The sequence below is a fragment of the Aulostomus chinensis genome, chromosome 21, assembly GCF_037954235.1.
Source record: "Aulostomus chinensis isolate RoL2024-O1b breed Wild chromosome 21, RoL_Achi_v1.0, whole genome shotgun sequence".
Lineage (NCBI taxonomy): Eukaryota > Metazoa > Chordata > Actinopteri > Syngnathiformes > Aulostomidae > Aulostomus > Aulostomus chinensis.
The window spans coordinates 6941885-6954013 of NC_141340.1; the positions used below are offsets into that span (position 1 = coordinate 6941885).

The 12129-nt window shown below is 43.2% G+C and overlaps 1 protein-coding gene across 1 annotated transcript; it reads left to right on the top strand.

The window, feature by feature from the left end:
• The first annotated feature begins 1034 nt into the window (after positions 1 to 1034).
• Positions 1035 to 11947, top strand: mrc1a (mannose receptor, C type 1a). The gene is made up of 30 exons (XM_086190976.1): positions 1035 to 1249; positions 1368 to 1769; positions 2918 to 3091; positions 3446 to 3601; positions 3679 to 3792; positions 3875 to 4015; positions 4094 to 4276; positions 4383 to 4540; positions 5432 to 5548; positions 5645 to 5760; positions 5846 to 5994; positions 6106 to 6305; positions 6400 to 6515; positions 6622 to 6703; positions 6811 to 6955; positions 7057 to 7095; positions 7484 to 7647; positions 7762 to 7826; positions 7936 to 8036; positions 8127 to 8266; positions 8418 to 8520; positions 8622 to 8791; positions 9689 to 9794; positions 9893 to 10125; positions 10203 to 10368; positions 10449 to 10598; positions 10686 to 10802; positions 11052 to 11210; positions 11283 to 11315; positions 11399 to 11947. The coding sequence occupies exons 1-30, from the start codon at positions 1180 to 1182 to the stop codon at positions 11629 to 11631; spliced, it is 4302 nt and encodes a 1433-aa protein (XP_086047102.1). The 5' UTR covers positions 1035 to 1179; the 3' UTR covers positions 11632 to 11947.
• The last annotated feature ends 182 nt before the right edge of the window (positions 11948 to 12129 follow it).

Here is a 12129-nt window from a genome sequence, read left to right on the forward strand (position 1 = left end):
AATCAAACTAATATTAATGCTCACACCTGAAGTGAATGTTTATTTTCAATTATTTTACACGGCTTTGCCAGCAAAACCAATGTTAATTTGACTTTCTAGAAAAATACAAGGTCAACAAAAGATTTTTCCCTTGTAATGTTGAAGCAATTTCAACATAAAGTATTTTTTTAGGATTGTTTTTTGTAAGTATCTTTAGTATTAGCTTACAATAAGCTACTAAAGACATACTCCTGGGGGGGGGGGGGGGGGGTGAATCTTGCTTGTCAATTTCTAGCAAAGTAATTCATTGCTCACTTCACATTTTCTCTTTGCATGTAGTTCCTCCTTGTGGTTTGAAACCCAGAATCCCCTGTGCATTCCACTTACGGGGAAAACTACTAAGTGAAAGCACCTACAGACTTCCCAGACAAACCACTGATATTTGACAAGTATGATTGGGATCCCAATTGTCTGAGCAACATTGCAGGGCATCCCTGCATTTTTTTGAGGCAAAGCAGGTCAGATCTCAACTCACTTCCCCTGTAGGAAGCAGGATTTCCTCTTGTCCTGTCTTTCTATTGACGTGTATCATCGCTGCACTCCTCCGTCCAAGCCAGCCAGACCTCCTTGGGGTCCTGTAAAAACCCCTCACATCAGCAAAGCCCATTTACGCCTGTCTGCTTGTGAAACTGGTATATTCTTGATAAGACTCACCTAACATCGGAAATACAGACTCGCATCATGAATCATGAAGGTTGAGGATCCAGGTACAGATTTAGCTCCACGGGCCGTCTTAAGTGCTATTTATAACAGTCAAATCCAGCACAAAGGTCTTTTTTTTGGGGTCTTTTCTTCAAACTCCATTGTCTCAACATGACGGCTATTCTCTGAGAAAAAGCACGTGATAAATAAAGAGTTTTCTTCAAACTGTCTATATTGACTTTCAGTTCCTCATTCAGCAGTAAAATGTACTGTAATTGCTTGTTCCCCACTTCCCGCCCTCCTCGCCTCTACGAGGAATTCTGTGGAAGCACATTTACATTGCTGTCGTTTGACCAACCCATGTGACAGGATATCCATCAAGGATGATTAAGGAAGGAAAGCAGCATGCGTCTGTGTCATTGTTGCTCTATGTCACAAAACCTAGCAGACACCGGAGCCCATCTCTCGTGACTGGGCATCTCTCTATCCACCTCAAACATGCTACCCTGCTCAAAACTTGCTGTGCTCCTCGGTCTCCTGCACGTTCTCTGCATCACTGCTGACATAGGTATGTACATTTACATCTGGTTAGCTTGGCTATGATCGACAGAAACTGCAAATGATAAAGTTTTGTTCATGTAATAATTCAGACATCTCCAGTTAAAGCCCTTTTTTTTCTGCTCCAGACACCGGCTCCTTCCTGATCTATAATGAGAACCACAACAAGTGCGTTAAGGTGGAGAGCCCCACCTCCATCACGGTGGCCCCCTGTGATCTTCTCGCCAAAGCACAGCAGTTTCGCTGGGCCTCTGAGTCGCGTCTCTTGAGTCTGTCCCTCAACCTTTGTCTGGGGGCCACAGAGATAAAAGACTGGGTGAAGGTGATCCTCTATGAATGTGACGAGAGCAGTGAGCTCCAGCATTGGCAGTGCAAGAACGATACGCTCTTTGGCCTAAAAGGGAAGGACCTGCACTTCAACTGGGGCAACAGAAATGAGAGGAACATTATGATTTACCAAGGCTCAGGGCTCTGGAGCCGCTGGAGGATATTTGGCACCAGGCGTGATATTTGTTCAAAGGGGTATCAAGGTAAGACTCGCTCCTACGTGCAAACGAATGGCCGAAATGTCTTTCAGAAGCAAAGTGCAGAATCTCTTCTCAGTGGAGGTGGTTGACAAGTGTTTTCATTCTACAGACAAAAAAAAACAACAACATTTCAACAAGCATACACATTTGCTTCAATAAAGGACCGAGAATACCATTTTCTAGACAAAGGAACAGTTGTAGTTTGAAAGTTATTCGGAACCAGACCATCGACGCATATTTCTGTGCCTCTAATATACCACGTTTTTACTTGTGAAATTGAAGTTCTAAGAGCTTTTCTATTGTTATCATGACTTTTTGATGAATCTTGGGCTTAGCATGAACCACAGAGGATTTTAGGGTATCCGTAATTAATAGAACGGAGAGAAGAAGTGTTCTCAGTGGGATTATTCCAATCCTGCGTGCCTCTTTAAATGAATATTGGTAGAGGGTTGGAACATGGAACAATTAAAAAAAACCTTGTTTCATTTGAGGAGGATCAATATGGGTCTGCACTCATCGAATCTGGTTCTAGTTTATTAACATTCGGGTAGATGTTTCATTGCCACAGACTAAGAGGCTGGCCTATGAGCATTTGTGACATCACAAATATTTAGGAAGCCAATTCTGGTCCAATGTTGAGAATGCACAAGTGTGACGTAGAAACGCCGAGCCTGCAGCACACAAGCACTAAGTATGGGCTCCAATGTGAAGAGGATGGGATTTGATTATTATATATATTTTTTATTATATATATATATATATATATATATATATATATATATAATTTTTTTTTTTAATTTAATTTTTTTTTTTCCCCCTACAAAAACCACCTCAGACACACAGTATTTTTGTATGCATTAATAACAGGTTCTGCAATATATCCCACATTAATAGGTACTGTCACTATAAAAATGTGTCCAAAAAAAATAATGAAAATGTCCAAAAATGACGCAGCTTGGTTAGTGTTATCTAGAGGTAACCCTAACCCAAGAGGAGAAGAGAAATCATGGATCAAGATGTCTGAAAGAGGACGGAGGAGGCTGTTATGGGAGTGGCAGATTCATGCACCTGTTGCACAACCACATATGGGTAGCGTGGTCTACATGTATGACGTGTTACTGACGTGTTACTGATCAATTTGATCTCCTCAGAAATTTTCACGATCGGGGGCAACTCATTCGGAATCCCGTGTCAGTTCCCATTCAAGTATGCGGATAAGTGGTACTCGGAGTGCACGAAGGATGGTCGCTCTGATGGACAGCTGTGGTGTGCCACGGTTAAAGACTACGATAAAGACAAAAAGTGGGGCTTTTGTCCCACTGGAGGTAGGCGAGAGAGGTCTTTTATAATGGTCAGCATCTCTTGTATCACCATGAAGTCTGGTGTTTTGGCTGTAATTTGCTATCAGTGAGAAGAGGTCAGTGCTGACAGGTCTGGTTTTTGACCCCCCCCCCCCCCCCCCTGTCCCCCCTGTCCCCCAGAACAACAACACTTCCTCTCATGACTTGTCAACACAGCACTGTATGTTTTCCTCTCCTCACTGACTCGTCTTCCAGCTCACCCAGCTTTACAGCAGAGCCAGGAAAGGGATGGGAAAAGACATTTTATCATAACTGAGGCCCTCCTTGTTGATATTCTTCTTATAAAGTATACATCATATCTTTATTACCCTAATCCAGCATCCTCAGACTGGGACACAGACCCGGTTACAGGGGTTCAGTACCAGAGGAATGTACAGTCGGTTTTGACCTGGTATCAGGCCCGACAGAGCTGCCAGCAGCAGGGCGCCGACCTCCTCAGCATCATTGAGCTCCATGAGCAGGCGTATATTTCAGGTACAAAGACAATCTAGTGTCAGATCCACATGACAGTGTGTGTACTTATTGCATATTAATTTTACTGCAATACACAGGACTGACCAGTAATTTGGGAATATCTCTGTGGATCGGATTGAACAGCTTAGACTTTGACAGTGGATGGCAGTGGACCAATGGGAACCCATTCAGATATTTAAACTGGGCCCCAGGTAAAGAAGTGCAGTATGTCAGTTTTTTTACTTCCAAATTATCAACCCCATAGCTTAATACGCAGATGTGTGTTTCCCCCAGGTCATCCCTCATCAGATCCCGGCCTCAACTGTGGCACCATGAATGCTGTGAAAGCTTCAAAATGGGAGAGCAGTGCCTGCACCAAGAAGCTTGGATATATATGTCGCAAAGGAAGCCTTGCTACTCCTCCCCCACCACCAAGTAACAGAATCAGAATCTACATCATTTTCAGTATAAACAATTAAATACGGTCTCAGCACACGTGGTCTCTCTCTGCAGGCAAAGACCAGCCCATCTTCTGCCCCAACCACTGGGTCCCGTATGCTGGAAACTGTTACTACGTGGACAGGACCAAGAAGATGTGGAGGGATGCACTGACTGCCTGCAACAAAGAAGGAGGAGACTTGGCCAGCATTCATAATATAGAGGAGCAGAGCTTCATCTTATCTCAGTCTGGATACTGTAAGTTTTTATCCACGGATTCATTGTTTGTTTGTTTTTTCAGCAGTGCTCTTACGGAATAAGCAAACTGAACACACTCTCATCTCTATGCGTTCCACAACGTCAGTGCCGACAGATAACCTGTGGATCGGTTTGAACGACCAGAGGCACCAGATGCTGTTTGAATGGTCCGATCGTTCCCCCGTGGTCTTCACCCAGTGGAAGCTAGACGAGCCATCTCACGCCTCCAACCTCCAGGAGGATTGTGTCCTCATCGGTGGGAAGGTAACACCAGCGAGGGACAGCCAGTACTTGAGGATTTGTATTTGCCTCAGAGCGAGTGCAGTGTGTGTACTTTTGACTTAGATTCCATTCATTTGAAAAGCAGGAATTTTAATTTCTGTCTAGATCAAAATTTTTCTGAAATCGACTTTCACAAAACTTTTATATCTGTACGAAATGAGTGCAGGGTATAAATATGGATAATTATTTAAAATATGGAAATGATGAGCTGACATGCAAGCTACACGGCCGTTTTCCTTTGATCGTCATGTCAGCTGGAGCTTTTGGTTTCTAAGTTAAAGGCAAATTATCCTTTTAATTTTTGATTTTAAATACATTTGACCGGTCCAGCTTAAACGATGCTGTTATTAGAAATAAATACTCTAATTGAGGTTGCTCCGGAAACTCTTTTGTGTTTCATTTGACGCTCAGTGACAGTAGCCTAATCAACTGTTGTAGCTACAGGTTCTGCTGCATGTATCAGTGTAACGTTACCACAAACAGCTCACAAGCGACTTTGTAATCAGCAAGCTGATGCTGCCATCTTTGCCACACACTGCCTTCAAAGGGATATTTCACCCAAAGCGTGTATTCTTCATCTCAAGTACTCACAAATGGTGTCTTTTCCCTCCTGCATGACTTTGTTGCGACTCCAGAACACAGAAAAAGCCAGCCGTGTAAATTTAACTTGAATCTAAAAGCAACTGATGGCAAACAATAGAGAAGATGCCCGAAAAACTGGAAAGAGCAAGAAACTTTTCTCATATTAGTTCATACATTCAAGATGTGTCCGTCTCTGGGTGGCACCCATCACTGTCCAGAGGTGCGGGGGTAGTTCAGGGAAAGGTTTGATTGAAGTGCTTATGGTAACAATCTGTGTATCAACCATAACAGTATGGGAAGTGGGCAGATCATATGTGTGAGAAGGCCTTTGGGTACATCTGTAAGAAGAAAGCCTCCACCAAATTGGCTGAAGGCGACCATGAGGAAGTCAACCCTGGATGCAAAATGGTGAGTGACGTCATGTCCTTTTTGTTGACGTTTGATCATTAAACTTCTGCGCATTTACCTCATTGTACCCCCCCCCCCCCCCCAAACCGTCTCAAGGGCTCAGTCAGGTTTGGCTCCCATTGCTATAGAGTTGGAGCTGAGAGCAAAACCTTTGACGAGGCACAGCAGGCGTGCTCACAGGCTGGGGAGTACCTGGTAGACGTGGGTGACAGGTATACCAAAAGCGTTTTTAAATGCATTTTGAAACTTCAAAATGTTTGTTAAGCTATAACTTTCTTTTATTATGCTTCCCTGCAGATATGAGAACGCCTTCTTGGTCAGTTTAGTGGGTTTGAGACCTGAGAAGTATTTCTGGACAGGACTTTCCAACAGAGACGACATTCACATGTTCAAGTGGTCCACCAGGAGAAAAGTCACATTCACCCATTTCAATGTGGGAATGCCAGGTGAAGACACGTCGTTATACCTTGCACCCGAACAGAAGTGACATCATCTGCTTAGTTGTGACTATGATAGTGTTCATCTCTTCCCATTTCTTCCATCATGTTTAATAAAAGACAGAAGACAAGGATGCGTAGCTATGACTACAGGGGTGTTTTCTGGATTATGGGATGTGGTCAGCTGTAGCAACAAGGAGAAGTATATATGCAAAAGGATTGCGGAGGATGTACAGACGACCACAATTCCACCTACCACTCCGGCCCTGAGCTGCGCCGATGGGTGGACCCCAGCAGGCCAGCGGAACGTCTGCTACAAAGTAGGGGACAAACAGAACTCGTACTAAATCTCTGCTTTTATTTGGATACTGAACTGTTTTATTTTCCTTGTTTGTTTGTTTGTTTGTTTGCTAGCTTTACAGAAAAAACATGGAGTTTAAGAAGACTTGGTTTGAAGCAAAGGACTTCTGCAGGGCGATTGGCGGGGACCTTATAAGCATACACAGTGAGAGTGACCTGAACAATGCTCCGTATGTAACCTGCTAAAATATAAAAATACATGATATATATATCAAAATTCCTATCATGCTAGTCAGCGTTCAAGTAGTCAATAAATCTGTTTTTACCGTCCTAAAGGTTTCATGCCTCAGACCCAGCCTGGATTGGCCTCAACTTCCTGGGCACTGATAAAGGTTTCGTCTGGAGCGATGATTCACCGGTATGGATTTTCATCATCGTCACAGAATGATTTTGAATGACTTTTATACTCAACTTACACCTAATTACGTATATTCCTGAAAAAAAACAACAACAACTGTGACCTAGTTTGAATTTGAGAACTGGGGCTACGGGGAACCAAACAACCACAATGACCAAGAACATTGCGCAGAAGTCCAGAACTACTACGGGCGGCACTGGAATGATCGTCACTGTGAGACCTACCAGGACTGGATCTGCCAGATACGCAAAGGTAGCGTGGATCTCCATCCCACATCTGTGCAAAAAAACGGTCATGTTGAAATGTGCTCCTGCTGTTGAGATGATTCATTTAGCCTGTACTTGTACTTCCAGGCGTGACTCCCAAACCTGAGCCTTCCCCAGTTGTACCAGGTAAGGTTCACGGGTGTTACACAACCTGGCGGGCTTCCCAAGTTTGGGGACCGCTCTTTAAAGAAAACATGAGTGATCAGGCTAAACATTTCCTTTAATTGATTTCCAGAGACAGAATAACAATTCAGTGGTCATCTATGGTCTTTCTACACTAACAAGATGATCCAAACCAAGTCCAAAATGTGGTCATAAACATGGTATCTATTCATAAATGTCCACAGACTGATTGAATGGATTGATTCGCATAATAATCTGCCCAGGCTGTGATAGAAAGTTAAGCTTGTGTGGAATTTGGAAGGTTAATCATTGTGCTCCATTCATCTGCAAATAAAAACAATTTAAAACCAAAATATTTATCGACAATAAAACGGGATTGTTTCCTGTACAGTGTACAACAAGACAAAGGACGGCTGGCTCATTTATAACGACTCCCAGTATTTCATCAACAACGACCGCCTTCCAATGGCAGCTGCACGGAGCTTCTGCAGGGAACGCTTTGGTGACCTCGTAGTTATCACAGGGGAGAGCGAGAGGAAATACCTGTGGAGAAAGGTGAGAAATGTACAGTTTTCTCATCGCTTTGACACTTCATGTGGAAGTGGCAACACGCGGGTTTTCAGTGACATACTTATGTGATTGAATGTTTCTCTTGTTGTGTTCCAAAAGATAGCGAAAGGCTCGTCGGACCAGTACTACATTGGCATGACAGTGAACTTAGACAAATCCTTCAGGTAGGAACATTTCGAAATCTTGTTTGACATTTTAAAATACACATATTGGAAGCATTTTTTAATAAAATGACGACTGACATCTTGTTCATGATATTCTTTCTGTGTCCAGCTGGGTGGATGACACCCCTGTAACTTACACTGCGTGGGAACGCAATGAGCCTAACTTCGCCAATAATGACGAAAACTGCGTGACGATATACAAGAGCATGGGTGAGCCTCACGGCAGCGACACCACTATTACCCAACCTGAGCAAACGATTCATTCAAATGTATTTATTCTTATTTTCTGTGAACACCAAGGCTTCTGGAATGATATAAACTGCGGTCTTGAGCTACCTTCTATTTGCAAAAGAAGCAGTGATTATGTCAACGCAACAGTGGCCCCCACACCTGTTCCTAAAGGAGGATGTGCCCCGGAATGGTTAGCTTTCCGAGGAAAGGTAAGAATATATCATTTCAAGGTTTAGGTCGAGTCCTCAGATGTAGTTACATCCGCTCTGCTGTATTTTCAGCAAGGTTAACACTCGTCGTCCACTATCTCTTTGTTTGTTATTTTATTGCACTCACTGCAACTTCATCTTGTTTACACAGTGTTACAAATTTGTGGAAGAGAAAAAGAATTGGCAGGATGCCAGGACATACTGCAAAAACCAGGGAGGAAATCTGGTTTCTATCACCAACGTGCATGAGCAAGGTGTGCGTGTGTGCGTGTGAGAAGAACAAATGTTACAACATGTAGCTAATGCTCTTGGTGGTGGAATCTCGTGTAAATAAAACACTACTTGTTCTTTCTAGCTTTCGTGACAACACAGATATTGAGATTCAAAAATGACTTGTGGATCGGCATGAATGACGTCAACTGGGAGATGCACTTTGTCTGGACGGATGGTAAAGGTATAACGTACACCAACTGGGCCAAAGGACACCCGATATCGTCGCCTGGACGTTATTACTTCATCACTGAGGTTATTTCAGCTCCTTTATCCAATACCTTGTCTGTCTCACTCTGTCTCTTTGAATGCGACACTCATCCATGTAAATAGTATTGCCTCGCTCATCAAAAACCACGTTGAAGTGACAGACTTTCTTTCTGACTTGTAATTATCTACAAAACAACAGCATAGTCAGGTTCGATGGTGACAACCGTGACTCCTCCGTCAGTGTATAATGTTCACTGGTGATCAGCTGTCATGTCTGTCCTCTTCAGCGCTGTCTTCCGGCTCTGATGATTCCCTTCCACACGCTATTGTTGAATGTTCCTCTCGGCGTCTTAAAGCCTGATATTTGGATTATGCATGAAGAAGCAGGCCAATGCGTTAATTGCGAAACAAATACGGCTTCCTCGCACCCACCGGGAGGACTAGATGGAGCTGTGACTTAAATTCAGCTTGTAGATTGTAGGTTGGGATTCTCATCCAATGTGCGAAGTTTCAGAAAGTTCTGACCGTCTGGAGTTCCAGTGTGTTGAGTTCGGTGGAGAAACATCAAGAAACGTCACCAGGATATCACAATCTAACGAAATGGCTTCCCCTTCACCATGTTCTTGTGGTGATTCCGCCCACACTGAGATTGATCTGGTTGACCCACTAGAAGGAGAACTTTTGCCACCAGATGGTGCTGTTACTAATCTTATCAAAAACTTAAAGGTTTTTTTTATTTTTTTCCTTGACCCAGCCTGCACCTCTCCAGCAATTTTGGCAAAAATCCGCCTCATAGTCTTTGTGTAATCCTGCTGACAGACAAACGTCGCCTCCTTGGGGGAAGTGACAAAATGTTCTGCAATTTTCAAAGCATTTTGTTTGCTTGTTTTTGTCCAAACCAGTCGTGACTGAAATATACTTTTTTTTGGGGGGGGGGTTTAGGTTCTTGACTGTGTACTTATAGTGCGCAGCCCCGACAAACACATCGGATTCTGGAAGGTGGACGATTGTAACGCAGAGAACAGCTTCATCTGTAAACGGAACGTTGGTGAGTGACATGAGATTCAACCACTTCATCACACCTTGCCGTGACGCTGAGGAGAATCAGAGACTTTTGCTGACCGCTGATGGGACCTATTTGCAAAGATTCTCAGATTGTCCTCCCACCCACCACCGTGTCACCAAAGACCTTCTCCAAATTCGGCAACGACTCCTACAAACTGGTGACTCAGAAGATGCGGTGGGACGAGGCGAGGAGGCAGTGTCAAGCTGATGATGCGGAACTGGCCAGCATCTTGAACCCTGCGACCCATGCGTACATCACGCTGCTGATCTCCAAACACAATGAGTCGGTGTGGATCGGCCTCAACAACAACGTGGTAAGGACCAGAGACACGATAAGGTTCAACTTCCAGTTCTGCACATACTTTTCCTTACTGCAAGGTCTTCTTCCCAGACTGGTGGGCGGTTCCAGTGGGTGGATAACTGGCGTTTGTCTTATACCAAATGGGGAACAGGTGAGCCTGAGCACAACTACGGCTGTGTGTATATGGACATGGACAGAAGCTGGAAGACGGCACCGTGTACCGACACCCATTATTCTCTCTGCAAGACTTCGTCAGGTAAGAAAATCCCACTCTTCCATCTCTTAAAAAAAACAGTGATCAGCTACACGACTTTGAAATCTCCTGTCTCCTTCCAGATTTAGCCCCCACCCTGCCCCCGCAGCTCCCTGGCAACTGTCCTGAAAGCAAGAGGACAACAAACTGGATACCTTTCAGAGGCTATTGTTATATTTTCAGCACAGTGATGAAAAGTTGGGCCCAAGCCTCAGTTGAATGTCTAAAAATTGGTACGTTATCTGAATAAACAAACTAAAAAGAAAACAACAAAAAACTGCATTGAAAAAAAACAAATCTAACAGTATTCTGTTTGTCAGGTGCGGCTCTGGTGAGTATCGAGGACGCTCAGGAAAGTCAATTTATTCAACAAAACGTGGAGATTTTACAGGATGAGACCAAGTTCTTCTGGATCGGAATGTATGAATCCCACAGTGGTGAGAATCTGATTCCTTTAAATAAGAATAAGAAGCGTTGTATTTCTTTTTTTTTGAATCCATGCCAGCACCAGATATGAAGGTATGACACTAAAAAAAAAAATGTCTCAAGTCCCTTCAAAACAACATCAAGTGTTGCTGAAGGGCCTTCTAGGGATCTAAAAGATTGTGGGTTATAACTTGAGGTCAAATCTCTATGGATCATATTCTCTAATGAGCCTCAAGTATTAATGAGCCTCTTTGTTCCAGGTGAGTGGATGTGGATCGATAACAGTGTTGTGGACTTCACCAACTGGAAAGCAAAGATTCAAAACGGTGAATCATGTGTGGATATCGATTCTGAAACTGGACAATGGGGTACAACCAGCTGTGGCAGAATTCGCAAGTACATCTGCAAAACTCCGAAAGGTACCTGTAATGAGCTGTTACATCATCGTAGGTGAATTCAGCAGGTGCTTACCGTGAGCTTTTCTTTTTCAGTTATAGTACCGACTGAAAAACCCCCAACTTTTGGTAAGTTATTGGATTGTGTCTCGGGTTCTTTTTGAATATGATGTTTCAAACTTTAAGTAATACTTTCATATTCAATTCTCTAGCCCCCCGCCTTGAAAAGGCTTCGCACGGATCTGCTGGCGTCACTGTGGCCGTAGTGCTGGTAGTCATCGCCCTGGCGGGACTTGGCGCCTTCCTCTTCTTCCGTAAACAGATACCAATCCCTGTTTTGGGAGAAATCACCTTTGACAACAATTTATATTTCAACAATCCGATTCGAGCGGCTGTAGACTCTAAAGTTTTGGTGGACCACATTGAGAATAACGAACAAGCATAGACAAACAATATGAGCAAAGATTTTTTTTGTTCCCATATTTTAAAGATGACCGTATCAAAGATGAGGATTCATAATTATTCTATAATAATTAATTCAAGCACTGGCACTGCACTGCAAGGGGCAAGATAATATAAATAAAAGATAGATGAAAAACACATGATTGTTGGATTCATGGTAAGTGTATAGATATTTTTTTACTTGTATAACCAAGAATATTCTTAAGAGTGAAGGTGAAGCTGCAGACTAAAAATAAGTGTTTCTTAATGCAATTAACCGGCTCTGTCACGACTGCTTCTTGTTCTTTTCCATGAGCTGACACTGTAAATAAATGCTAAATACAAAAGAAATCAACAACAGAACGTTGGCCTCTTTGTTTTTCTTGTAACAGTTCAAGAACATTGCAGGAGCGTGTTATGATTACCTGTAGACAGCTGATGAGGATCATTGAGGCACATGGAAGTGTGTAAAACTACAGGAAATACAGGGAGAGAAGAAGAG

Bases quoted from the DNA above. Each gene is read 5' to 3' on its own strand.
- mrc1a (XM_086190976.1), top strand. From the start codon at position 1,180: ATGCTACCCTGCTCAAAACTTGCTGTGCTCCTCGGTCTCCTGCACGTT. The intron at 4,541-5,431 runs GTAACACCAGCG...CAACCATAACAG, and splicing joins GTGTCCTCATCGGTGGGAAG to TATGGGAAGTGGGCAGATCA. The intron at 10,803-11,051 runs GTGAGAATCTGA...TCTTTGTTCCAG, and splicing joins AATGTATGAATCCCACAGTG to GTGAGTGGATGTGGATCGAT.